Source organism: Marmota marmota, unplaced genomic scaffold (genome assembly GCF_001458135.2).
Source record: "Marmota marmota marmota unplaced genomic scaffold, marMar, whole genome shotgun sequence".
NCBI classification, from domain to species: domain Eukaryota; kingdom Metazoa; phylum Chordata; class Mammalia; order Rodentia; family Sciuridae; genus Marmota; species Marmota marmota.
This window is the reverse complement of record NW_026000108.1, coordinates 583244-610395: the sequence shown is the minus strand read 5'-3', so window position 1 is coordinate 610395 and position 27152 is coordinate 583244. Positions and strand designations below refer to the sequence as shown.

Below are 27152 nucleotides of genomic sequence, written 5' to 3'. Positions count from 1 at the left end.
TTCCTGCTCTCTGGAGTGCTGTAGTTCTTCAGCCACCATGGCCTGCTTGCAGAAGTCCTTCCATAGATCGAGAAACTCTTGACCAGGAGGGAAGCAGACCTGGGTGATTCAGACGCACGAGTCGGCAAGCAGGACCTAAGAACCGCAGTCAGCACTGCTGTGGTCCGACATCTTCCCCGGCACCCCCAGAACTTGGCCCCCTCCTGAGGGGTTGAGGGGGTGGGTTGAAAGAGGCCGTCAGGGCAGGGCCTAGCCGTTGGAATGGTCTCGTGAGGGCAGAGCGGCTGTCTCCAGGCAAAGCTGGTGCTGCCTCGGGACTGCAGGTCGTCTACTACTTGGGGCCTTCCCAGTGTCCCCACCACCCTTAAGCTCCCCAGCTTCTGGGACGGTGAGGAAACAGAATAAACTTCATTCTTTGCCAGTCATTCTGTTGCAGTGAGAGCAACAGAAAACAGACCAAGACTGTGTGAGAGGAGACAGGAACGGGGGTTTCACCAGGCCTGAATCACGAAGGTGTGGATCCAGGACCGAAGGACAGCAGAGGAGGAGGGGCTCGGGAGATCTTGTACAGCAGGACATAGCAGCTGGGGGAGGCCATCTCCTGGTCACAGCACCAGAGAGGTGAAGACACAGGGACAGGAGACACTGAGCACTCCTGGTGGCTCTCAGGGTAGCAGTGGCTTGCAGGCAGCTGCCATTGGAGCCCTGGAGGCAGGCAGCTTGTGCTGGCTTCAGACTGGAGAGTCAAGGGACCCCTTAGTGAGCACCAAGAGTTGACAGGAGAAAAGGGCACAACAAGAAAGGGGCTGATGCAAGTTAGACCTGCGAGGTGAGGAGACAGAGCCATGGCAGGTGGAGAGCACGGGCGGCCAGCTAAGGGGCCTGGAGATCCGCCGTCCTCCCCAGGCAGGTGGCCCCCACAGGCTGGGCCCCTTGAAGAGCCCATACCAAGAAACCCATCCAAGCTGCAGTGGAGTGCCCACAGGAAGGGGGCTGAATAGCACCCTGGGAGTCGATGGCAGGTGAGCTGTGAGGGCCAGTCAGCAGCAGGAGAGTGCCCTCCTGCACCTGAGCACCCAGTGACAACTTCAGAACAGCAGGGTGGACAGACCTGTACACACCACGTTGGTGCCCACTGAAGCTCAGAACGTTTTCACAAGTAGACACCACTGGGGCTTACAGACAACAGTAATGGGAGGTGTCTGCAGTGCCCACGTCAGAGGGCACATCCAGGCTACTTCATTAGGGTGGGTGGGGCTGGCAGGTGCTTCCCGATGAGGGCCCTGGAGGGGCAGTGATCCTGTGGAGAGCTGTTCACAGCCATTAGTGGGTGGGAATGCAAGTGAGAGCATGGGGGCCCTCTGGCCACCAGGGACAATCTGAGCAGGGCTGAGGCCACCAGAGGCGGGAGAGGTGGTTGGAGGGGCACCTGCTCCTGGGTACCAAGGGGAGTGGCCACTGCACATGGGGGAGAGCCTGTAGCCCGATCACCCTGAGACCCTACCTCCCAGTCCTTGCAGCTGGGGTCCCATTTCCGGCACCTGGTTCTGTGACACACGCAGAACATGCCAGCCATGCAGGCACGCGGCTCTGCCATGGGCACCCTGGGTGCTGGTGTTACTGCACCAGCAGGGAGGTGTCAGGCTGGTTGGCGTGTGGGCATGTAGAGGGGAGAGTGGTGTTGCCGTCCAGCGCAGTCAGATGAGCCTGGGGGCTCTGTGCCTGCACCCATGGAGGTTCTGATGGCCCTGACCAAGTGAGGATTCAGGTGGGCTTCAGTGTGCCACACTGCCATGATGAAACACTCAACATTTTTGTTTACCAGCCAGGTGTTGGGGTCCCCTCAGTGCCCCGTTGGAGATGACAAGGCCTGGCCTGACCTCCAGGCCTGTGGGCAGTGACCTGTCATCCAGGGCCCCTGGCCCTGCTGCTCCCACCCTGCTCACAGACCCTCATTGTTCCCTCACCCCCCTGGGGTGAGCTGGGCGTCTCTAGGGCCAGTAGGGCCAGGGCGATTGGGCCAAGCGATGGTGGAGCTGCCCACCATCTGTCCTGGGAGCTGTGTGGCCTTCCCACCTTCTGATGGCAGGTTCTAGCCTGCCCTCACTGTGGCCGCCGGCTCTGTGCTAGCTGTGCTCCTTGGCTGGGCACGTCACCCATTCTGGAGGACTCAGGGTAGAAGGAAGCCTGTGCCACAGAGCCTGCCCACTCTGTCCTGCATTCTCCTGAGCACGAGGTGACTGTCCTGGGCAGGAGGGTGCACCTGGCTGTGCATGGTGGCCATGCTTGCTTGCTGGTTTGAGTATGAGTAAAAGTAAATCAGCCCTCGTTCTGCCACCCAACCTCTGTTACCTGGCCTTCCTCGGCAGCCTTGGTGATGGCGGCCCAGGGGCAAGCAGCCCCGTTGTTGCCTGGGTCTTCCAGGATTAGCTGTCACTTCTTTGTGTCTCTATTTTAGTTTCTTGGGGGTTTTACATGTGAAACTTAAGAACGACTATGTGGAGACATTGGGTGGCAGATGGCACGCAGCTGAAGAGTGGCATGTATCCGTGTAGCCCTGGAGTCAAGGAGAGCTCCCTGGAGCACTGTAGAGCCACCGGGTTAGGACAGTCTGTTGCCTGCAGGGCACTCTGCCACCGAGCAGCTATTCCTCTAGTATCTGGGGACTCGCAACGTCCACTTCTTCTCCCTGCCTGGCCCTCTGCCTCCGCCGGGCCCCACAGCAAATTGCATCTGTAATCCCTGGCAGTTGGGCCCCAGAGGTCTTGGTTTTCAGCCTTCTGAGAGTAGTTGGGGGTGTTTGCCAGGTTAGATGGCATGATTTTTAAGAAGTGCATTGACAAACCCAGAGCCCTTGATCTGAACCCTGTGAGTGTCTGCAGAACGTGTACGGTTGGGGGATGAGGGCAGGGCTACACGAGTCCCTTGTGGGTGCCGGGAGCCGCCATGGAGGGCCTGCCTGAGGGAGTGCACGTTCCCAGGTGCAGGGCTCACTGCGCTGTCTAGCTGTCCTGTATGCTTCAGTCAGTTTCGAGCACACAGACTCAGGAAACACTGGGCCTGGCCCTCTCTGGTAGCAGCAAATGGGAAACCGTTGCCCGGTCTTGGGAGCCCGGGTGGTGATGCTGTGATGCAGCAGCCCTTGCCTGCAGGAGTTATGTGTCCCACCATGGACTGGCCAAGCAGGATTTCCCAGACCGTCCTCACTGGTGTACGTTGGCAACTAGGTACGACCTGGACGCATGTGACATCCAAGAGAAGTACCCAGACCTGTTCCAGGTGAGCCTGGATGTTGAGGTGGAGCCCAAGGACAGGCCGAGCCGGGTGGCCCCGCCATGGGACAGCACCAGCATGAGGGGGCTGAACCCCAAGATCCTGTTCTCCAGCCGGGAGGAGCAGCAGGACATTCTGTCTAAGTTTGGTAAGACCCCCCCATGGGCAGAACGTGGCACTCCAGCTCCCACTGTGCTCCCAGAGTCCAGGAGAGGCCTGCAGAGGCCACGTCCTACCCCAGCCTGCACTGTGCCCAGGCCGTGCACTGCATGGCTGCAGGGGTGGCAAAATGCCGACTTTGGGTGTTGGATGAAGGCTTGCCTGTGCACCAGGGAGGGATCCCAAGGCCTTGTCCTGGGTTCCCACATTGCACCACTTACCTGGCCACCACTGCAGAGCTCCAGCCTGGACCCTCCAGGGAGCCTGGTCTTGGCTAGGCTCCCCAGAGTGAGGTGGTACTGCTCTGCACAGAGCCCTGTAGTCTGCTTTCAGGGTCGCATGGGGCCCACCAGGAGGACTCTCCTCCAGGCTCAAGTTTGTGCCCCCTAGCCAACACAGTTCGTGTGTGTCTGGACACGACCCTGTTAAATGTGACCTGGAGGCTGGGACCATGGTTCTCGGAAGCCCTTGCTCAGCGGGGTATCTCATCTTATTTCAGAGCAGTTCCCCAAAAGTAGTACAAAAGTGCCCGGCAGGTAGGACGTGCCGTGCGGCTCTTGGCAGGCTCCCCCCCCCCAGCCTTGGCCTTGGCGTGTGTGCTCTGCGCTTTCTCCTCCAGGACAGAGAACCCTCCCTGAGGGGTCTGCATGTGGTGCCGTGTGCATGTGTGCAGGCGTGTGTGGTGCGTGGTGTGCCACAGCGTGAATGGGTCTGCTGGCGCCTGCAGCTACCCCTGCTGCTGCTGCCCTGGCTGGCCCGCGGTCCTGGCTCTGCAGGCCTGACGCCATGCTCTCCTGGCAGGGAAGCCGGAGCTCCCCAGGCAGCCGGGTTCCACGGCTCAGTACGAGGCCGAGGTGGGGTCTCCAGAGGCTGAGCCCTCAGAGTCGGACTCTCCACAGAGCAGCAGCACTGACGCCAGCCACTTCCTCCACACGCTGGACTGGCAGGGTAGGCGCGGCCTGGCCCTCCTCCCTGATGGGGTCCAGCAAGTGCCCAGGGCTCACTGGTCACCATGGCTTTTGTGGCAGTGAGGCTTCATCGCCCACAGGGGTGCACCATCCTGCAAGTGGTCACATGCTGGGTCAGGTGCACTGGCACTTCCCAAGGGGACTGACCAGGGGCAGAGCCATGGCTGCCTCTGGAGGGCAGCAGACACCACCAGCTGGCCTGTTTTAAATGGTTCACAAGCTGAGAACGGTTTCTCTATTTAGAAGAAGCGTAGTGTCCACAAAGCCTAAAATGAGGGTCTGCCTGATAGTGGCCCCTGCCCAGGGAAGCCCAGCGCACAGGAGGAGGCCTCAGCAGGACTCTGAGTCACAGGGGTTCCCATCCTTAACACGGGTGCCTGTGCCCCTTATTGCCCAGAGCCCACACCAGGCTCCCAGGCCCAGCCCTTGATTTCACACCCCCCAGTGACCCTTCCTGACATCCTAGGGAACATCACTGCCACCCAGTGACACTGTCGCCCCCAGAGGTGTCCCCCGCTAGACTGGCTCTCAGAGTCCACCCTGCAGGGGAGTCAGTGGCGCTGGAGAGGCAGCAGGAAGAGGACCTACTGAAGTTGGAGGCAAGGCCTGACCTCTAGCCATGTTGCTTCCCCTGGAGGCTGTGTGGTGCTGGGTGCCAGCCTCACCTACTGCCAAACCTTGGGATGTGTTCCCTATCTGTCCCATGCACCAGAGTGGGCATGGAGACCCTGGTGCTGACTGCGGGCTGTGTGGGCCACAGCTGGGGTTCTGTGAAACCTCTTCTGGCTACAGCAGCCTGGGAGTCCACTGGCCCATGGTCTGTCTTCTTTTCACAGAGGAGAAAGAAGCAGAAACTGGTGTGGAAAATTCCTCTCCCAAGGAGAGTCCGTCTGCCCCAGTTGCAGATGGAGAGGGGAGCGAAGCCTCGGATGAAGAGCAGCAGACGTTCCCTGGTGAAGACACGCCTGGCCTCGCTGCAGGGACTGACCAGGGGGACTTGACACTGCAAGTGGGCTCCTCGGTGGCACCACAGGAGCCCCTGCCACAGGAGGAGGGTGTAGACCTCCTGGGGCTGCACTTGGAGGTGGACCCAAGGCCAGCGCCCCCCTCGCAGGCCCCCTCCAGCAATGCAGACCTGCTCAGCCGCCTTCTTGGAGCGCCCAATAGCACTCCAGAGGGGCCCCCGGACGACCTGCTCCTGGCCAGCCCAACCCCACCCCGGAACACGCAGAGCACCCTGCCAGGAGGGCCCCCTAGCCCTGGTACGCACTTGCATGTCACGTGAATGAATGAGGTCCAGCCTCCTCCTGCGCGGAGTGGGAGCTTCCCTTTGTCTGGAGACCTGGGACAGAACTGCACTCGGGAGAAGCTACTCCTGGCTGCAGGGCGGCTGTCCCCACCAACTCTGCCCTCATGGGAGTAGCTGTATCCCCAGGATGGCCGTCCTGAGCTGGGGGCCGTGGGGGCCATGCATCCAGGAAAAGCAGTTGGGTGGCTCAGTTTGCATGGCCAAGGCCACCTCCCCATGGAGTGGGAAGGTCTGAAAAAAGAGCCATGGTGGTCCCCAGAAAAAGCCTGTCTCCTCAGCAGACCCATTCGACCCGCTCCGGCCACCAGCAGAATCCAGCACGCAGCCCTGCACCGCGCCTGACCTGCTTGGCGAGCTCCTCGGCCCCGACTCCACAGCAGCAGCCGCCTCACCTGTCTTCCCTGCCACCCATAGCGCCCCGCCCCCGTCCTGCAATGCAACCTTCCTGCACTTGGGTGAGCCAGCTTGCCCTTGGGAGCTGAGGGCTGAGGGGTCCTACTACTTGGTGCCTTTCCCACAGTCCGGGGCTGCTTGGGGGTCTGGCAGGACCTACGGGGTCAGGATGAGTTGGTTCCTTCTGATTCTGCCTGAGCTTTCCCCTAAGATCTGGGGCAGGCTCTGGGCCTTGTCTTGCTGCTGCCATAGGCCTTTCAGCAGGACACCTCTGGCCCCACGACCACTGCTGTGAGCCAGAGCGGCCACTCTGCCTGGTGCTTTCATGGGGTGAGGGTGCAGGAGGTAGGATAGGGATTCAGGGACCAGAAGGGCCGGGAAGAGGCAGCTGGAGTATTGGAAGCCAGGGTTTCTGTGTGGAGGTCAGGCGCTGGTGGTAGCAGGAGAGGCCAGCAGAGCTGAGGCAGAAGAACGCCCTTCTCCCTGAGCAGGAGTAACGTGGCCACCGCCTGCTGTGGGCAGCTTGGGGGCCTGCTGCCTGGGGCTCTGGTAGATGTAGGGCTGGGCGGGATAGAGGACTGGCTGTGGACCCATCGGGGGGACTGTGTATGGCCGTGGACCCCGTCCTCCAGGTGGTGGGCCACTGCGGGCCGAGTGGGCTTTGGAGAGGTGGAAGGTGGGTTTGGGGCTCTGCAGTTGGCTGCAGAGGCAGCAGGGGCTCCAGAGCCCCTCTCAGACTGGTAATGTGCAGCTGCCTGCTGGCTTGGTCCCCTTGGCTGTCCCTGCTCCTCTCACTCTGCTGGTCAGTTTTAGCCATCAGTGGACATGTGATGCTTCCTCCCCACCCAGTGGGAAGAGGGTGGCCATCCTAGCTCTCGTGCCCCAGGGTGTGCCGCCACATGGAGTGCTAGGCCAGGCTTGCCTCCCACTCGCTGCCCAGGAGACGAGGCAGACACACCAGCCAAGCTGTCCTGTCTCTATAGGGGGTCTTCCCGCAGAGCCCAGCAAGGTGACAGCCTCCTCCAGCCACCCCGATCTGCTGGGGGGATGGGATGCCTGGGCCGAGGCTGCTGTGCCCACGCCAGCCCCCATGTCAGCCGCAGAAGGTAAGGCCACCTGGCCTGGGCTCCAAGGCACCCACCCTGCCTCGGGGACAGGAAGGGTCTGCTGTGCCTGCAGGCTGTGCTCTGCCTGCTCAGCCCCGGGCTACCCTGCTGGGCGCCTGCCCTGCACGCTGGTCCTGCCTTTTCTGGGATGCATGTACTTTGGAACACAATCCACACCTGTGTGCTGTTGTCTGCCCACTTGGTTCTGGTTCTGCAGCTTTACATTTCCTGCATCCCATGTTGTGTCTCCTCTGTACCCTGGAGGACTGGTTGAGGCCACCTGCTGTGTGTATCTCATCCAGTGTCACTTGCCCTGTAGGGCTAGGGATTACCTGGGGTGGTCAGGCTGGTGAGGGTCTGTCCTCAGGCAGCACAGGTCCACCTTGCTGACACACTCTGGGCCAGCACCTTCAGTTCACAGGGTCACCGGTGTGTTCACTCTGGGCGCTCATTTATTATCCTAATTGCCCAGACGCAGTTCCTGTCCTTGGTTTCTCACCAGAGTTGGATAACCTTTAAGATGTCTCACCATTTAATAGGCCATCCACAGTGCTGTTTAGTTTGTCTCTTAGGGATGATGTCAAATCTTATTTTGTGTTTCTGACTGTTTGTATTTCCCTGAGGGTTATTTCCTATTCTTTGTTTCTTTCCTCATAGGGAATCAATCTTTTGTTGGTTCAGAGCTCTTTATTTAAAAATAGCTGCCATTTGGAATGCATACTATTTCATCAAGGGGGTGTATATAATTGTTTAGCTCATGATTTTGTACTTAAGGTGTTCTCAAGTTTGTGGTATGAGGATATTCTATATTATATGCAGTATTACATACAGTGTAAGGAATATTTTACATATAGCTAGATTGTAGCAAGTGGTACTGATACAAAATCAGAACACTGTGGACATTCCTTCCTGGTCCTTGGGAGTGAACTCTGAGGTGTTCTCTCTCTTGTAACTTAGCAGAGGCTAGCTTTGAACTTGTTATTCTCTGGAAGGAGCAGCATGAGCAGTGGAGGCAGCTGTGTGAACGTGTGTGTTTTGCGTCTTGGCTATGCCCTGTGCACCCTCCTCCCAGTGTCTGAGGCTTAGGCGCAGCCTGAGCCTAGAGTGGGCCTGCAATACGGGGAGGGAGGAGCAGGACTGGGCAGGTGTGTGCTTCAGCTGGCCACTGCCTAAGGCCGCTGCTCTCTCCAGGAGGTCAGCCGACCCCACCTGGCCCGCAGCCCAGCCAGACCAAACCTCAGAGCCTGGACCCCTTCGCTGACCTAGGCGACCTCAGCTCCGGCCTCCAAGGTAATGTGTGTTGCAGGCTGTGTGTGCCTGAAGGAGGTTCAGGCCCATCTACCCATGTGTGTGCTCTGAACCCAGGACCCTGGGACTCCGTCGCCTCCCAGCCCATGTGGGGTCAGCTGATGCCTGGCCCTCAGCTGCAGTGCTGTGCACCTCCCACCTGAAGCCTCACGCCTGCCTCAGGCCCAGCCCATGCCCCGTGCCTCACATCCCCAGCCTGACGCCCATATTGGGCTCAGCTTCTGGGACAGGTCTCCCTGGGGTCCCTGCAACTGCTACCTAGGGCTGGTCTCCTTAGCTTCTGAGAGAGGGGTGGGGACATTTCCCTCTTGTCCCTCGTCTGAGGGGCCTGTGGCGTTCCAGGTGGGAACCTCCTAGGGGTGCTGGTGACTGGTAACGCAACCTGCTCTGCGTCTCCACCACTGGCACCGCAGGTCCTGTCCCCTCCCCAGCTCTCTTCTCTTCCTATGCGCAGTGCTGGTCTCCTGGGCTTCCCTGCCGTGTCCCACCTGTCTCGCTGCTCCTCTGCTCTGGGGAGAGTGCGTGTTATCACCTAGTTCCACGAACTCACCCTGAGTTCCTGCTGTCCACGTCAGGTCATGCTGGCCTAAGGTCCCCAGTGGCCACTGCCTGTGTTTTTGCTTCCTGTGTGGCCTGGGTGCCCTGTGTGAGTGCAGGTGGGACTGTGGGGTGGTACCCTTGGAGAGCACCAGCTCCTGATGCTGCCGGGCCTCATGCCCGGGGAGGACAGCACTTCGAGGGCAGCACCTGCTCTGGACAGAGCTGACTGTCAGCTTGCTGGGGGTGGCCCCTGGGACCTCTCCTCACTTGCCCTCAGAAAGCAGCAGCCCTGAGGGGTTAGAGCTGAGACACCTGCAAGGAGCCTGGATATCCCTGGTCATGGCTGGGCTGGGCATGCCCACTCCTCTGTCCCTGGCAGGGGCTGCGGAGCACAGAGCCTCTCACGTAGCCATGGCCTCTGGCAGGACAGGGATGGCAGTCACAGAGCGCCATGGAAAGCGGGTGGGGTATGGCTGTAGCAGGATGGCAGGAGCCCCAGGAGCAAAGCAGCATGGGGACCCCGAGGCCGCGCCTCAGGGCAGAGCAGTAGAACCACCACCTTGAGGAGGGCGGAGCCCCAACAGGCACACAGAGGGCACTGTCAAGAGTCCCCCAGGAGCTGTGGTTTGACCTGCCAAGACCCTGAGGATGAGCACAGTGCCAGTGGTCTAGAGTTCTGGGCACGCAGCCCTGGAGGCTCCAGTCCTCAAAACCATGACACCAGTGTGAGGAGGTGTGGAAAGTGGGCTCCGGGGAGCACAGAAGGCGCCACGGTCTCTGGGACAAGCTGGGTCACTCCCCGCTGGCTCTGCACAGCCCCCTGATGCCAGGTCAGACGGGCCAGCGCCCACCAGAGCACAGACCCTCGGCAGGCAAGACCCGAGCTGGCGGCATTCGCACACTTGGGGAGTGGCCGCCCGCAGCACACAGGACACGTGAGGGTTGCAGCTGGCTCAGCGCTCAGCCTCAGGGAACGGCCAGCCAGGGCCTCGTCGCAGCTCTCCATGCTGGCCCAGGAGGACTGCCAGTGCCTGTCGTCCTTGGTGGGCAAGGGGGACCGGGACTCACACTCAGGAGAAACAGTGGACATTGGGCCTCCAGGAAGGGCCAAGGTCACGTGTACAGGAGACACCCAGGAGTCTGGATCGACTTGTTCACAGAGGCACAGGGTGAAGAGAGCACAGAGACCTCGTGTTGTCAACCAGCAGGGACACAAGCAGCAGCACCTTCATGGCCACTTAACAGCGCCGTGGAGGCGTAAACCTAAGAAGCTCACACAGAACCTGGAGCCAAAACCACAGGAGCAGCGTAGAAGCCAGAGGCCAGGGCGGCAGGTGGGATCCACACAGGCCCAGCCCACGTCCAGCAGCCTTCAGGAGCAGCAGGGCTTCTCCCAGAACCCAGAAGGGACTTTGTAGATGGACGTGCTGTCGCCGCATTCACTTGGAAGGCAGATGAACCAGCACGTTGGACACGGCAATGGGAGTGAGCGGGAGACCTGGCTCTCAGAGGTGGACCCACACGGTGAGCATCGCCGCAGATGGGCTGGAACCCAGGCCTCTGGACACGCACAGGCTGCCTCGGGCCTTCCACCAGTTGACTGAAGCGCGCAGCCTGGAGGGCAAGGAGGAGCTTGGTCTCTGCGGTGATGCTCATGGACAGCCCTCGTCCGCGGGGGAACGACGAGTGACAGGTTGAGGGAGATGTTTAGAATAGTGAAAGCAAAGCAGGATCACTCTGGTGGGTAGCGGGCGCAGCACCGGCGTGGCCAAGACACCAGCACCACCCTCCTGAAGGACACCAACCTCAGACGCCCAGGAGGGAGGGTGCAGCCACTGAGCTCCAAGACCACAGAAGCACCCCTGGCAACAGCCAGCCTGGGCTCTGTGGGAGGACACACCATGATTCCCCCACTGTCCATACCCAGACCTATTTCTAGAACATTCTTCAGGGGCAACTGTGGCGGAGCCACATGTGTCCTGACGTCCCGTGGCCTCTGGCCTGGGGACGTCCAGTGCAGGTGCCGGGGCCTCTCCCAGCGACAGGAGCTTCATGGCTGCCCTGGTGCCGGTGAGCTCATTGGAGCCCCAGCTCTGCAAGGCAGGGGTGCTGGTTGATGAGAACATGCTGCCTGTCCCCGCCCTGGGGAGGCCCTGGGGAGCTGGTGGGAGGCCCTAGTGAGCGGGCGGCCTGGCCTGGGGGCCGCTGCCTGCTGTAGCCTGGCAAGCACCTGCTCTCTCCCCAGGGCCTCCTGCTGGCTTCCCTCCCGGTGGCTTTACTCCGAAGTCGGCCCCTTCTCCCAAAGGCAGCTCCTGGCAGATGAACCGGCCACCAGCCCAGGGCACCTCGTGGCCTCCACAGGCCAAGCCACCCCCCAAAGCCTGTACGCAGTCGAGACCCCCCTACGCCACTAACTTCAGTGTGATTGGAGGCCGAGAGGAGAGGGGCGTCCGCGCTCCCAGCTTTGGTAAGTCCTGTGCCCATGTGGGTGTGGGTTAGGTGTCTTCCCAGGGTTACCGAGGTGGAACCTGTTCCCCTGCAGCTGCTGGCCGTGGTGCCCCAGCAAGGGAGAAGCTGTCCCATCATGACCGCTGACTTTTCACACACCCTGGTGTCCTTTCTTCCCAGCACAAGCTTCTGGGCTGCTTTTGACAGAGGGCTTCTGGGTCCATAGTTTCTTTTCTGCCGAGGCAGCAGGACCAAGGTCCCCCCTGGGAAGCAAGTAGAAGTGGGCGAGGGACAGAATGGACCAGTGTCTTCGAAAGCCCCCTCTTTCTTCCAGCCCAGAAGCCCAAGGTCTCAGAGAACGACTTTGAAGATCTGCTGTCCAATCAGGGCTTCTCCTCCAAGTCCGACAGGAAGGGGCCAAAAACCATGGCGGAGATGAGGAAACAGGACCTTGTTCGAGATGCGGACCCACTCAAGTTGAAGGTAGGTGCCCGTGGGTCCAGGCAGTGCCCGCCCGGCCAGGACCAGCGGGCCTGGCCCCGGAGGTCAGCTGGCCATGACTGTTGACACCTGGGTCTTGGTGCTGCTCTAGGAAGTTGGGTGGGCAGTAAGGGACACTGGTGGCACTTGGGGCTCCTCAAACCCTGGACATGCTAGGGTCTGGGTCTGTAGGGCCTTTGTCTGACTCACCGTGGGGAGGGCAGATTCGGTTGGGGCTTTGACCCTGACCTGGGGTGCTCTCCTTGGGGTGACAGGGATGCAGTGAGGTCCAGTTACCAGGGTGTCCCACTGTGGATCCAAGATACATTCTTATATGTAGGTCTGGGTGGTGGTCAGCTCTGCAGGACCCAGGTGTGGCTGTGGTCTTGGGAATCATCTGACAGGACACAAGAGACCTCCTTGGTCCCCCGTGGGCCCCGAGACCTGGGCCTGGGATGGGCTGGGGGAGGCTCTGCAGGGGGACTAGAGTTCGTGTCCTCATGAATGTCCTGCTGAGATGGGTCACTCAGCTCTGGCCATGCTGCCTCTGATCCCAGGTCAGTGCAGCCTGAGCACCCCACCCAGCAGTCTCCAGGTGTGTCCTGCACGCCTCCCTGCCCCAGGACGGGTGAGCGGGAAGGGCCAGCCACACCTGCAGGATTCGGTGGGCTTCCCAAGAGCTGCCCGCCTCGTAGGCAGCCCCCCAGCCTGTCCCCAGCGCAGCAGGCCTCCAGAGGCTGAGGCTGCTCTCTTCTGCAGCTCCTGGACTGGATTGAAGGCAAAGAGAGGAACATCCGTGCGCTACTATCCACGCTGCATACAGTGCTGTGGGACGGGGAGAGCCGCTGGACCCCTGTGAGCATGGCCGACCTGGTGACCCCGGCGCAGGTGAAGAAGCAGTACCGCCGTGCAGTGCTGGTCGTGCACCCCGACAAGGTGAGTGTGAGGAGTGCATCCTATGGGAGGTGCTGGCGGGGCAGCAGGCAGTGGGCAGCGCCTTTCACCTGCACCCCCACAGGCCACAGGGCAGCCGTATGAGCAGCATGCTAAGATGATCTTCATGGAGCTCAATGACGCCTGGTCCGAGTTTGAGAACCAGGGCTCCCGGCCCCTCTTCTGAGGCCCCCGTGGGGCAGCTGCAGGAGCGCCAAGGAGTCCCAGGGCATGGGCCTGACCAGGAGGCGCGAGGCGGCCCAGGCGGTCGTCCCACTGTGTGCCTCCCCAGCCCCAGCAGAGGCTGCTCCCGGCACAGGAGAGAAGCATTCCAAAGCCGTTCTATGTTCTGTTCTCCTTTTCTGTCCCAGAGGAACAGTGTTGCCTGTGCCCTCCCACGTGTCGCGGTTTGTGGTTTATTTGGTGTCTGCCCGTTGCCTGAGCGACGGCATGGGCGCTGTTCTGCTGCCCGGGTCTGCAGTGCGCGCCCCTCTTTGTAACCTGTCTGATGATCGTCTGTACATATTAAACTTATTTTCTGATGACTGTCACAATCTCCAGAGTCACTGGATTATTGGATTCTGCTTCTGACCTGGAGTCAGGGGCACAGGCCAACATGGCCGGCAAAGGACACTGTGCTGGCATCTGAGATGGAGGAGAGGGAGGGAGGCTGACTAGAGCGTTGTCTCCTGCTCCCTGAGAACTGAAGGTCTGCACGCTGGCTCGTGGTCACAGCTTCTCTGAGGATGTCAGGACCCTTCCCACCCACACTGGGCTGCAATGGGCTCAGGCCACTGCCGGGACACTTGCTGGCAGGTCTGAGCCCTCTGTGGGCCTCCAGGATAGCCTCCAACTGCCTGGGCCTGGCTGCCACCTGCAGCAGGGGCTCAGGGGCTGAACTCCAGGCCCCCCAGTCACTGTGGGGCCATGACAAAGCTATGGAGCAGCTGCAGGCTGCAGCTTCTGGGGCTGGGTGTCCCAGGTCATAGAGAGCTGTGAGTGCTATCCCAGGACAACCAGGCCCCGTCAGAAGTGGCCACAAAGTGCCATGAGACCACACTCAGGCGAGGCCCTGGCTGGTAGCAAGACCAGCGGTCCCCAGGCGTGGTCAGCAGGAGGAGGCAGCAGAGCCTGGTGGAGCTCCCACAGTGCTCTGGTGGTTTGGTCTGTTTGCAGTTTGCTGAGAAACTGCAGGGAAAGCCAGCCAGGTCGCTCAGACAGTCACTGCTTGTGGCTCAGGGCAGCCCTCTGCCTCCAGGGCGGAGTCTCAGCCTGCTGGCTGTGCTGCAGCAGGTGGGCCAGGTGGGGCCTGGGTTCTGTCCTCAAGGAAGGCAAGGTCCAGTTGCTTGGGCTGCTGTGTCACATGTGAGTGGGTGGCCCTGGGGACCTTGTCCCTTGTGGGCCATGCCTGTCATTACAGGGCTTGCTGCTCACGGGGGGTCTGTAGGCAGCTGTGTCTGGGGCCCCAGGGTCACCTCATGTCTGGCCTCATGCAGTGGGCCCACCCTGGGCCTGCCCTGGTGCTGTCCCAGCCCTGAAGCCAGGTCAGTGCTGCAAGCTCACAGCGTCCCTGTGCAGCCTCTGCAAAAACATCACAGAGCCAGTGAGACCGAGCCCACGAGATACCCGGGGAAAGCCAGACACTGACCAGAGCCTGCTCCTCCTGGGGCCCGTTCACGTGGGGAGTGGGCCGAGGGACATGTCTGGGAGGGTTTGGGGCCTCAGGTCCCTGCAGTGCCAGGGCCCCACCTGTCCCTGGGGCCTGTTGGCAGCAGTGCTCTCTGGGGAACCCGAGCAGGCAGCCTGTGGTCTGGCAGCTGGTGGAGAAGGGAGGCCACCAGGGTGCCTAGTGGAGCCTGGTCATCCTCCTGGACTGCAGGGCCCAGGACTCCCCTTGGTGACAGCAGGACGTGGGAGGGGCGTTGGTCCCCACAGGGAGCCTTGGCCTGGAGCTGCTGCATCCCCTTAGCCCGTCGTGGTGTGGTGGCCACCGCAGCTGCGCACCGCAGCCCATGCTGAGGGCCTGACTCTGTCAGTGGCTGATGGACGGATGGCTGCTCTTCTTGGTGCTCAGCTCAGGGCGTTCTTCATTCCAGCCTAGGACCCGCAGGCTCGGGAGGCCCCACGGAGCCCAGGTGCCCTCCTGGAGGTGGGCACTGGGGACAGGAACCCCTGTGCAGTACCACCCTGGGCCTGGAGTGAAGGGCTGAGACCTGAAGGACCTTGGGACTGGAAAAGCCCCCGGTGCTGGGAAGAGGGTGGGCTGGGGCCGAGGGTTCCTGGAGCCATGGAAGGGGCAGGGTGCAGGCAGGGACCTCGCTGACCCCCACTTCCCTGAGGATGGGATGGACCTCAGCCCCAGCCACTCCTGGGGCCTCTTGTTCTGCCCCTCTTCTCTCACCCAGATCCAAGTGCTGCCCCTGAATTCTGCGGGGTCAATGTGCCCCACAGGACAAGCTCATCCCACCCACCCAGAAGCCACAGGCAGTGTCCAGGTTCTGCTGAAGTTGCAGAGGGAGGTGGGGAGAGGACCAGGGAGGGTCCCAGCTGCAGGAGTGGGACATGCCAGCCAAGCCCACTCAAGCCCAGGAGGCATTTGTGGGCTGTGCCTGGGACACCCACCATTGAGAGGTCCTCAGCAGACTGTGCCAGCCTCTGGGTCCTTGACAGGAGCTGGCTGCAGACACAGTTGCTCGGGACCTGTGCTCATTAACACCCCGGGATCTGGGGCCCTGCACTTCCTCCAGTGAGCACAGCCTGTGGGTGCGTGGGCCACACTGGAGACCTAAGAAGGGTGCCTGGGTTGCGCCCCCTGTGAAAGCCAGCACCGTCCTCAGAGCAGGTAGCCAGCATCACTGGCCAGCTGGCAGCTTGTCACACCTACTCAGGACAGTCAGGACCAAGAGGCCACAGCGGGTGATCAACTTGGGGAGACATGGACTGTGCACACTGCACTTTGGGAAAGCATGACTGTTACTTAAAGGGAAACCCAGATTCATTGCACAAAGGCACAGTCCCCTGCTTGGACCTTAGGGACAGCTCTGGCTGCACAGACCTCCCCTCGGGCACCAGCAGGGGCATGGGCAAGCAGGGGCATCCATGGGGCGACCACGGCCAGGCCGCCGTGGGCGTGACTTGCATCGATCTCGGAGCTCACGCCCATGGAGGGAGCCACGTGGAAAGCAGTGTCCTGTGAGCTCCCCCTAGAGTCCTGGCTGGTGGGAGCTGCTCTGCAGAAGCCCCCCACACCCGCTGGGTGGGGGTGGTCATGCAGGCAAATCCACGCGCTGGGCTCCTCCAGCTCTGCCCCAAGTTGCATGTGTCCCGCTTTCCTGGGGAGAGTCCAGACCTTGGGTGATAAGCCCCCGTGGGTGAAGGGAACTGCTTCCAGGGGAGCCCAGTAGGGGCCTCTTCCCTGGGTAGGGCAGCTCTCTGACCTCAGGGCCTCCAGAGGAAAGAGCTGCAGAGAGGGCAGCGTGCAGGGAGCAGGACCCTGAGGGGCAGCGTGCCCAGCCTGATGGGCGTGCGGGCCGGGGGGTGGTATGGGTTGGGCCCACCACCCCACCATCACAGGTCCCAGGCTGGAGCCCACCCCTCTCTTCCCATCCTGGCTGCAGCCCTGCGAGGCAGCTGAGCAGCCGGCTGGGGCTGGGGTTTCAGCCAGTCTGGTGCTGGGGTGGCCATGGGTGGGTCTCGGCCCTCAGGAGTCTCCAGTTGGTTGGTTGCCATCTTCACTGAGCACATACCCCCCCCAGGGAGCACAGAAGCACCCCCAACACGTCCCTGAGACTGGCAGAGGGACTGATCTGGGCAGAGGCTGCTCTGGCCCTGGAGACCTGCCACCAGGCGCCGGGGCTGCAGAGACACCACTGCCCAGTCCTTCCCAGGAGACTCAGAAACTGGTTGTCCTCGCTTCAAAGTCAGAAGGCAGTGCCCAACCCCCGGGGGCCTCTGGTGGCCCAGCTCCTGTGGGCAGCTGGCATTCCAAAGTGATCCTACACACTGGATAGGAGGGGCACAGCCCAGTCCTTCGGAACGGGAGGTCCTCACAGGCCCCACTCCTGGAGCCACCCACGCAGCCTCCTCGCCAGGGAGGGAGTGGACCAGGAGCAGCCTGACGCCTGTTGGAGGACCACCCTTGCTGCAGGGGAGCAGGAGGTGTCCACTGCCTGGGCCCTGGGCTGAGTGTGTGCCTCCTGCACTCCTCACTCCTGAGCCTGGAGCCCTGTGGCCAGCGTGCACAGGGACAGCGGTGGAGGGGGACTACATTGGCTGAGCAGGGCGAGTTCCAGGACTGCAGGCGCACAGGGCCATCGGGGCGCGGCAGGCCTGGGGCCTCTCTGGGTGAGGAGCTGGCTGCAGACTGCAAAGACAGGCAGAAGGAGGGGATCAGACAGTGAATCCGTGAGGAACACAGGCAGGGGCAGCTGGGGTGGGCAGCCAGCTCCTGTCAACAACTTGGAGGCTGGTGGCGGAGAGGCCAGGACTGGGATGAGAAGACAAGGCTCCTGTCACAGGATGTGTCCTGAGCCACTGTTGGGAAGATCTGGGTAAGATGACAGCCCAGCCTGTCCGCCCTGCCCCTTCCACTGCTCCTGTGTCCCCAGGAGCCCCTCCCCTCACCTGTGGTACTGCAAGGCCCAGGTGCCACGGGGCTCAGCCCACGGGCCTGTGTAGAGCTGGGGGGTCCAAGCCGAAGCCCAACCTGAGCAGCCTTCTTGGCATGGGGGTCCCAGGGGAGCACGGCAGGCTTGCCTGACATTCTGGCCATGTGCACAGACTGAGGGCACAGGCACCCTCTGATCCGCATCGCCCCCTCCCAGCTGGCTGCAGCCTCAGCACCTCCCCGAGGTTGGCCTTGGCACCCTCAGCACCTCCCTGGCCCAGGCACTCCACAGGGCTGGCCCCAGCACCACCTCTCCGAGGCCAGCCCGGCCACCTCCACGGGGCTGGTCCTTGGCCTGCTGCACTCAGGCTTCTCCTTCCTATGCCAAATAGAGGGTTTTCTGTGGTCACCAGGGCTTGTCCCCTCCTGGCCCTGGCGTTTCATGGGATCATTAGGCTGCTTCAGATGGGCTTGGACCCCCAGCCCATGCTCACCTGTTCTCACCGCCTGGGATCATCCCCAAGGGGCTGACACAGGCCAGGACACAAATGTATACAGCGGCCGTTTGGGGGCCATTAAGAGGCAGGCGGCACCAAGCAGAGGTCCCCGAGAGGAGGGAGAGGTGAGGGCACCACACACCAGCTCACGGCAGGGGCTGGGCACGTGGCAGCCCCTGCTGAACTGGGGGCTCAGCCAGTGGGAGGAAGATCCGGCAGGAGAAGCCCAGGACCTTCCCTGGGCCCTGGACATGGAAAACGTCTCCTCAGACTTATTTTTAAAGAATTGCTGCAGTGAAGCAGCAGCCCTACGAAATGCAGGCGCCAGGCTTCCCGGACAGAGCTGGCCGGAAGGTGGGCAGGTCTGGGCGAGACCGGGACCTGGAAACGGAGTCCTGTGACAGTCGCAGGCCACCGAGGGAGAGGGGCAAGGGGGGGATAGACCACAGAAGTGGATAGCCTCGGGCTGACCTCTCTAAAGACACCAAGGAGCCACTTGTGCAGTGGGCGTGGCCAGCTTGGTGCTGCCTGTCAGCATGAGGCAGAGGGAGGAGCAGCACAAGACGGTGCTCCTGACCCAGCCAGAGCCATGGACCTGAAGATAGACGGAGCCATAACCACCACTGGCCACCTCAGCTTTCCTCCTCCAGCAATTGCAGATCAGTGGACAGATGGGGCAGGACACGAGAGGCGTGACATGTGGCCAGACAATCACCCAAGATTGAGGTCACATTCCTCTTTAGTGAACAATGAGATATTCAAAGGGTGGAGCAGACAAAAGCCCGGGTACTCCAGGAAAGCAGCAAGTGACCTGAGGGTATGGTCTGACCACACGGGAATTAGCTCTCCACTCCCACCCAGATACTTCTAAAATAATCCCTTCAAAGGAGTCACCAGGGAAACTGGAAACATTGTGAACCGAATGAAAACAAGCATGAATGTGTCAAACCTTGTGGGAGAGTGCTGATGCTTGGAGGAAGCTTACCATGTTGGTCCCTGTGCCAGGGAAGAAGGAAGAAAACCAGGAGCAGAACAAACCCAAGTCAGTTGAAGGAGCATGAAACAGGCGTGACGGCCCACACTGTCATCCTTGCAACGGGAGGCAAGAGGGTCACAAGTTGGAGGCCAGTCTCAGCAACCCAACAAGACCCCGTCTCAATGACAAATACTGGGCTGAGGGCGCAGTTCAGTGGTAGAGCACCCTGCGCTCAAGCCACAGTTCACAATGATAATAATTAATAATTATAAATCAGTGGAATAGGAAATAAACCACAGGGAACTGGTCTAGGTGGCACTAAGCAACTCAGTGAGACCCTGTCTCTAAATCAAATACAAAATAGGGCTGGGGATGTGGCTTAGTGATCAAGGTTCCTGAGTTTAAAAAGTAAAGAAAAGAAACAACAGGGAAAATCAAAGCCTAAAGTTTGAATTTTGAAAAGAACAATAAAATTGTAGGTATCTAGAGACTGCGCAAGGAAAAAAGAAAGAAAACACAAATTACCACTATAAAGAATGCCAAGGGGACGTCCCAGCAGAACTGCAGACAGTAAAGGGACAAGGACATTAGGAACACCTTCGTGCTAGAAAGCACAGTAACGTAGGCCCTTGGAGATCATCAACATGATCAAAGTTCTCCTACAGACATTTTGAAAAATTGGAGTAGCTTATACCAAGTAAAGAAATTGAACTACTAATTCTAAAGTCTAACCACAACAGTAGAACCCCAGACCTCCTCACAGCGGTCAGGTTAGCCCTGGAGGGAGAGGGACCGTGCCCCCAGGCCCGCTCAGAACCCAGGAGGGCTCCAGGATGCAGACCAGGAAGGACGTGGTCAGAAGGACCCAACAGGCTGTGTGCAGAGGTGGCAGCTCCAGAACTCAGTGTCCACTGAACCCCAAGCATCTGGCGGACAGCTTCACCCATCCCGCGAGGGACGACCCCCGCCTTCCTCACAGGCCACACGAAGTGGACTGGGTCCACCTCTGCACCTGCTGACCCTCTGAGACCCTGGGGAAGGAGATCACAGGTCTCCAGGCAGCCAGATCTCTGGGACTCTTGCAAGACCCTCTGGGCCTGTGGCCTGGGCATGGAAGTGGGCACTGGCCTGGCACTTCAGAGCCCCTTTTCAGGTGTGGCCAGGCTGAGAACTGGCAGGACGCAGTTTCTCAGCATCGTTAGTGCCCTGGCCACAGATGTGAGACAGTCCAGGAAGCCTGTCCTTCATCTGTGGACGCCACACTCTGCCCTCAGTGTCCCTGTCCCCTGCTGTCCCCCAGACATGCATGTGGTCAGGTGACAGCCTCTGCAAGCCAGCCTATGACCCTCACTGACCCTCCCTGTCCTGCCGAGGATGCCCTGACCACCCACCTCTGGTGTGGCCCCTTCTTCCCACCTCCCGTGGCCTCCATACCCCATCCCCATGGCCTGGTGGCAGGGCATTCCCAGTGGGTCCCAGCTCACCTGCCACTTCAGCCTACCCTGATGGGCCGGCCGGTGGGGTATGGGACCAGGGTCTTGAGAGTGTCCCCAGTCTAGTGGAGTTCTGCTGGTCCAGATCCCATCTCCTGCCCAGAGGAAGCACCTGCCCGCCCAGTCCAGTGAGCCCCATGCCTGCACCAGCGCCAGGTGGTGCTGCATCCAGGTGCCTCCGCTGCCCTGTGCAGCCCAGTTCCAGGGACCATGTGGCCCCTGTGGCCTCAACTCCACGGGTGGCACGGCCTCCACCCGCAGCCTGGGCAGCCTGCTTGGTCCCCTGCCTGTCTGGAGCACAGCGTAAGACCAGGCCGTCCTGGGTCCAGGAGGGTCACAGTTCAGACGACAAATGAGCATGGGTGGGCGCTAGGGAAAGGACAGCTGGTCGTGGCTCCCGGGGAGGAGCTCCAGGCAGCATCACAGAGTCCCACACTGGGACAGAGAAGGGGCACGCAGGATGGCACTCCACCCTGACACCGCCCCAGCCCACCCACGGGGCATGACTGCTGGTTGTGGGCCACAGACACACCATCTCCACAGACTCAGCCAGCGTCCTCACTATCCAGCCACCAACCATCCCAGCCATCCTCAACTAAATGACTCCTCCTCCTCCCCTCCTCCCTCACTCCCCCTCCTCCCTTCACATCCTCCCCTGCTCCCTCTCCTCCCCCTCGTCCCTCACTCCTTTTCCTCCTCCCCCACTCCTCCTTCTCCCTCGCTCCCCCTCCTCCCCTCACTCCTCCTCAGTGTGAACAGCCCAGGGTGAGGGAGGTACATCCTTGGGTTCCAGCGCTCTCAGGACCCTGGGATAAGAATGGGTGGGCTCCTCACCTGGGTTGGTGTGTGCCAGGTGAGGGCCAAGTGCAGCCTGACTGTCCCATACAGGGCCAGTCTTCCTCCTGGGCCTCAAGGTAGAGCCACCTGCCCCTGCTGAGGAATGCACAGGAGCCACCTGCTCAGCCGGCCTCTCCATGTCCTGTCCAGGTCAGGGGCTCTTGCCTTCCCCCAGCCACCGGAAGCCTCCAGTCCCCTTGAGAGCAAAGATCCATTGGTCCAGGGAGGACAGCATCCTTGGATGTCCAGGTGGTCTGGCCCTCCTCCCCTCCCTCTCCCCTCTGATGCTTTTCAGTCCTGCGGATCTGTGTGGCCAGGGAGGGCATCCAAGAGCCCTGGATGGGTCAGGGCACCATCCTCCCTGGGCCTGTGCATGGAGGGCCCCAGAGTCTGGCTTGGGCATGGGTAGAGCTGAATAGGAGGGCCAGCTGGGCCTGGGGGGCAGCTTGTTGGCCATCCAGCAAGGGGTGGCATCTCCTCCTCGTCCCCAGTGCTTCCAGGCCACCCACCTGAGCCAGGGCTGTGCAGGGCTGTGTGTCCAGGTGGTGGCCAGCCTGGCCGGGGCCTCACTCTTGGGACTGCATCCCTGCAAGGTGCAGGCCTGCTGCCCAGTGGCTGGTGGCTCCGGTGCTTGTTTTTTTTTTTTTTGAAAGAGAGAGGGAGGGAGAGAGAGAGAGAGAGAAGAGAGAGAGAATTTCAATATTTATTTTTCAGTTTTCAGCGGACACAACATCTTTGTTTGTATGTGGTGCTGAGGATCGAACCCGGGCCGCACGCATGCCAGGTGAGTGCGCTACCGCTTGAGCCACATCCCCAGCCCCCTCCGGTGCTTGTTGATTTGCTCTTGGAAGGCTCTGTGCGCTGTCTACATCTGGATTCTGGGGTCTTCACCCCTGATCTCTGCAAAGGCAGGATCTAGCTGAAGCATATCCGGTGGCCCTGTGGTGCCCATTACTGGCGTTCAGCCTGCCTCCTCCCTCTCCTGACATTTAAGAAATTTGAATTATCTTGTGTATATATCTGGCCCCAGGGGTGCTCTGCCACCAAATTCACACCACCAGCCCCTCCCCGCTTTCTTTTTCTTTTCTTTTTTCTTTTTAAATTTTGAGACAGGTTCCAGCTAAATTGCTGAGGCTGGGCTCCAAATTTTGACTCTCCTGCCTCGGCCTCCTGAGATGCTGGGATCACAGATATGTGTCAACACACCTGGTTCCTGAACTTTTTCAAAAACTGTAATCTTGTTTTCCCAAATCTTTCCTACCTACTGGGCACCCTGTCTCAAAATAAAAAGGGCTGGGTGTGTAGCTCAGTGGTGGAGCACCCCTGGGTTTAATCCCAGCATGGCAGAACAAACAAAAAGACCCTCCTGCCCACTCTCCTGGGGCGGCAGCCAACAAGGAACACGTCAGGGGTGGTTATTTAGTCTCAGATGTCCCACAGGCTGCTCACCCTGTCAAAAGCCAAAGGAGGACACCGGCACTCCTCTGTCAGCTCCCAGGCTGGGCTTGCAGGGACCTCAATTGGCTCAGCTCATAGACTTCACTCCTGGACTGGGGGCCCTGCTCTTCCCCCTGCCCAGGGACACTGGCTTCGGGCACTCAGTGCCATCTCTGCTGTCGAGGAGCTCCGTGCCTCCCCATTTTCCCAGCAGCCAAGTGGGCAAGTGGCATGGCTCTGGGCCTGGGAGGAGCAGCCTCATGGCAGTGTGGGCCCAGGGGCCTCCCTCCCTCTGCTGTGTGCTGCCTCCTGCTGCCCACCTGGGCCTTGCTGGACGGGTGCCCTCCTGGGGCAGGTCCTCTGCGCTGGCACAGCACACACCCACTCCTGCTGCACCCCAAGTCCCATCTGCCCGGTCACTCCCCACACACCAGGGTCTGCTCCAATTCTGTTATCCACCCATGCCCTGTAGACACAAGGCCCATGACGCCAAGGGGACCCAGTGACAGCTGGCGCACCACAGACTTCCTAGGGTCCCGGTGCTGCAAGGCCAAAATAGCTCCTCCTCCTGCCTCCTGGGTGGAAAGCACTCCCAGAAATACCCACACGTGACACGCCTCACTACAGTGTCACTGGAGGGGGAGGGAAGCCATGTGTCACCAAGAAAGGCTTATCTCAGCTTTCCTACCCTGCCTGGCTTGGCCAGGGCACCAGAGAGGGAGACAGCCCCAAACTCTAGCACCCCCTGTGCTCATCATGTGAACAAGCCTCTGCCACATCCATGCCCCTGAGGACTCACAAAGCCTCCTCCTCCCTGCCCTCAGCTTTGAAACCTGCTCCTGGGTGGTGGCCACTACCAGCAGGTCCCTCAGGCACTGGGAGTCCCAATGCCACAGCAAGAGCTCTTTGTTCCCTGGCTGCCGTGTCTGGGAGCTCCCTTTCCATAGGGCCAGCTCTGCTGTCCATAGGCTGTCCCCATGCACACCCCAAGCTAGGTGCAGGGCAGAGCCCCAGACTTCTGACTGAGCACCTAGCAGTTGGAGGGCTCTGGCCCAGGGTGGGCAACCCAGGACCCAACCCTGTGGCCCAGGAAAGCCATCCAGTAGGGGCTCAGTTCTGAGCCTGGAGAAAGTGGGGTGCTGGACGCTCCAATGGCTGGGTCAATCCCATTCAGCCTGGAGCCCCCTGTCCACAGTGGACATGAGCCCCTGGCTGCCTGCAAGGCCCTGAGCATGCCCCAGGCCCTGAGACCCTCAGGGGTCCCCCTGCCGTCCCATGTTGAACTCACTCCTACATCTGTCCAGGGTCTGCCTGGGGTTGGCGTCCGGGGTTTCAGAAACCAGAGAGGTGGAGCAGTGGGCTGTGGGCTGTGCTGAACCATGTTGGCCATGCTCTAGGCACCTGGAAGCAGAAAGAAGGGGTTGTCCAGACTCAGCTGACCTCAGACCCCCTCAGTGAGGTTCTCACAGCCACTTGGCCAAACCCCAGACCTGTGGGGTCTCTGGCAGGCTGGAAGCAAATCTTCATGCGGTGAATATGTTTGCATGTGTGTGGGGTGACCAGGCCATCCCTGTGTTCAGGGGCTGGACCAGCCTCTGAGAAAGTGGAAGGGAAGGTCACAGTAAATGCCTGAGAAAGGGGACAGGTGGTCAGGGCTGGCCTTTGGGACTGTAGAGAGCAGAGCTGGTGGCCTGCAGCAGCCCCACTTTGGCCCACTTCTGGGGCAGGGCCCTCGGCTTTCCAGCCAGGAGGCTTTTCACCAGAGGCTTGGAGGCAGTGATTGCTGGTATTGAAAGCCAGGGCCCTGAGGCCAGGCACCCTGGAGCACCCACGATGCCCCAGGCCACTGCCCATCAGGATGCCCTTCCTGTTTTCTGGGGCAAGCCCCACTTCTCGCAGCCTTGGGGAGCACATGTGGTGTGAAGGGTGCCAGACCTTTCTGGCTAAGCTCTGGGTCTGTGGCGAGGTGGGCCAAGGCCTTGATGGTGGTCACTGCCCTTCCACCAGCTGGCCATTGCAGTCCCGACCCAGAACAGGGTCCAAGGCAAAAGAAGCCACTGCAGGCAGGACAGAACCTCTGGTACTGACACCTGGCCAGATGCCTCGCCAGGGCTGCAGGTGGACACCAAGAGACCCTGGAAGTGCTGTGAGGGCTCTTCCCTGGCCCAGAGTGGGTGGAGCCCTGACACATAGGAGCTGCTGTGGCAGGGCTGTGGCGCAGCCTTTCTGGGGCTCTACAGGACCTGGGCGGAGGGCTGGGGTGGGCCCTGGGTGGAGCCTCTGTTCTCGTGGGCCTTGCCGGGTTGTTCTCTGGAGGGTGGAGTCTTTGAAGCCAATTGAAGGGCAGCAGAGGAGGGGGCTTAGCAAGGTGCACACCAGGCTTGACTGGAAGAGTACACAGGCCTTCATGGCTGGCCTCTGGGTGGGACCCTCTCGTCCTGGCTACAGCTCCTGTGCCGCTCCTCCCTGGCCTCTGGCCTTTCCCTGCCCAGGAAGGAGCCCCATCCCCATCTTCCGTATCTGTGCAGAGGCCTCTGCTTTTTGGTCAGCTGGGGGTTGGGGCTTCAGCAACACCCATATCTAGCTCTCAGGTCAAGTGGAGCCTCTCTGCCTGCAGTGCCACCCCCTTGGCCCCAGGAGCAGACATGTGGTGGGGGGGCTCCTGCCACCCAGCTGTGGCCCCTGCTTGACTGGGCAGGCAGTGTGAGTAGCTCAGCCCCAGAACTTCCTGAGAAGGCTTCTCAGCCCCAGCAGCTTCCCTTGCTCAGGCCCTAGGTGCTGGACCTGGGACTGTCACCACCCTCATCTGTCCCTGCCAGGAGGGTCCTGGCTGGGCTCTCTCCCCTAGACCTGGATGAGTGAGAGCAGGAAAAGGAGGCTGGGTATGGACAGATGTCAAATGAGATGGAAGAGGCAGAGATGGGGGCTAGGGGGGAGGAGGGACGGGGGAGAGACAGACGGAGGAGAGAGAGAGACATGGGGACAGAGAGAGAGAGAGAGAGAGATAGAAAGTGAGACTGAGGGGAGAGGGAGAAAGAGAGACACAGGGGAGGGGAGGGACAGACAGACAGAGAGGGACAGAAAGAGAAAACAGAGACAGACAGACAGAGAGACACAGGGACCTAGAGGGACCTAGGGAGTGGGGGTCAGAATTCAAAGTCCAGCAGAGATGGTTGGGGGGTGGTGCTCCCCCAGGCCTGGGCTGTGCAGTGGGTGCAGTTGACCTTGAAGTCCAGCACTGATGCCCTGGATTCCTAACTAGAGGACCCTGTCCTCCCTAACCTTGAGTAGACCATCTTAAGACACTGGGTTAGCTCCCTGCCAGGTGTCTTATAAAGGTGGCTGAGGTCAGCTGTGGGACATACTCCTGGGCTCAGGAGGTCACCCTGGGGTCTTCTGTGGGGTGGGTTCCACCTGATGGAGGGGTGGAGAGAAGAGGTGCTTGTGGAAAGAAGTGACCACTCTCTTACCTGGACTACTTCTTCTCCTTTGCCCCTCTCCCCCTAGATTCTGAGTATCCTGATGGCCAGGCCAGCACACCGGGAACAAGGACTTCCACAGAGCAGCCACCTGGACTGGATGGGGTCTATGTACCCATCCTCTAACGTGCAGGGTGAGGGTGAGGTGAGACTGAGTTGAGAGGGACAGTGCCTCTTGTGGTCAGCCAGGGTCCGGGGGTGGTCACTGGGTGTCTTTGGCCCTCTGGGGTGCTGTGGGTCCTGCGGACCCCCCCCACTTGGTCCAGACTCAGTGCAGAAACCTTACTTATCAAAGGGAGCCACATGCTGAAGGGCTCCTGGGGTCCTGGACATGGGGCCCCCTGGGAATGGTCTCCCCTGGGTTGGTAATGCTCAGTGGAATGACTCAGGCTGGAGGGAATAAGGACAAGTTAATGCGGTGTCCACCACCACCTGCTGGCCTGGAGCCAGGCTCCTCAGGAATCTGAGCAGCTCTAGGTGGCCCCAAGCAACCAAGGCCAGGGCTGAGCCATGCCAGGCTGGGAACTGCAGAGACTGCAGGGCCAGGGGCTGCAGCGACCCACCAGCCTGCAGTGCAGTGGTGGGGAGCAGATGGGCCAGGGGAAGGGGTGGCTGACCCGCGGGATTACTGCGACTCTCTGGGGGAATGAGCACCCAGTCGTCCTCTGTGACCTTCAGAAGTACCCCCCACCCCTTCCAGCTCCCCAGGCTTGGGAGTGGGGCAGCAGGGTCTCTTGGCCTCTGTCCCACCGAAGCCAACCTTGGCAGCTCCGCTGCACAGCTCACAGCTTGGAGGAGGGCCCCTCCCGCGAGGGTCTCGGTGGGTCTGGGGTCTGAGGCAGCTCCTGCCCATCCTGCCTCTGCAGGGCCGGACCGCTCGCCAGGAACCCCGTCCCGGGCCGCGGGCTGG

General features: G+C 60.8%; 1 protein-coding gene across 10 annotated transcripts in view; it reads left to right on the top strand.

The window, feature by feature from the left end:
- Gak (cyclin G associated kinase) overlaps nt 1–13471 on the top strand; it is a 44346-nt gene extending 30875 nt beyond the window's left edge. For 6 of the 10 annotated variants that reach the window (XM_048783991.1, XM_048783993.1, XM_048783989.1 and 3 more), the window contains 10 exons: nt 3228–3421; nt 4234–4380; nt 5237–5662; nt 5988–6164; nt 7086–7208; nt 8400–8498; nt 11302–11523; nt 11839–11987; nt 12744–12920; nt 13003–13471. In XM_048783991.1, the coding sequence (XP_048639948.1) occupies nt 3228–3421; nt 4234–4380; nt 5237–5662; nt 5988–6164; nt 7086–7208; nt 8400–8498; nt 11302–11523; nt 11839–11987; nt 12744–12920; nt 13003–13104 (1816 nt within the window). In that variant the 3' untranslated portion in view covers nt 13105–13471. Of the gene's footprint in view, nt 1–3227; nt 3422–4233; nt 4381–5236; nt 5663–5987; nt 6165–7085; nt 7209–8382; nt 8499–11301; nt 11524–11838; nt 11988–12743; nt 12921–13002 lie in introns of those variants that run through there. The other 4 variants (XM_048783990.1, XM_048783992.1, XR_001503087.2 and 1 more) reach the window with 4 other exon arrangements.
- Nucleotides 13472–27152: the final 13681 nt, after the last annotated feature.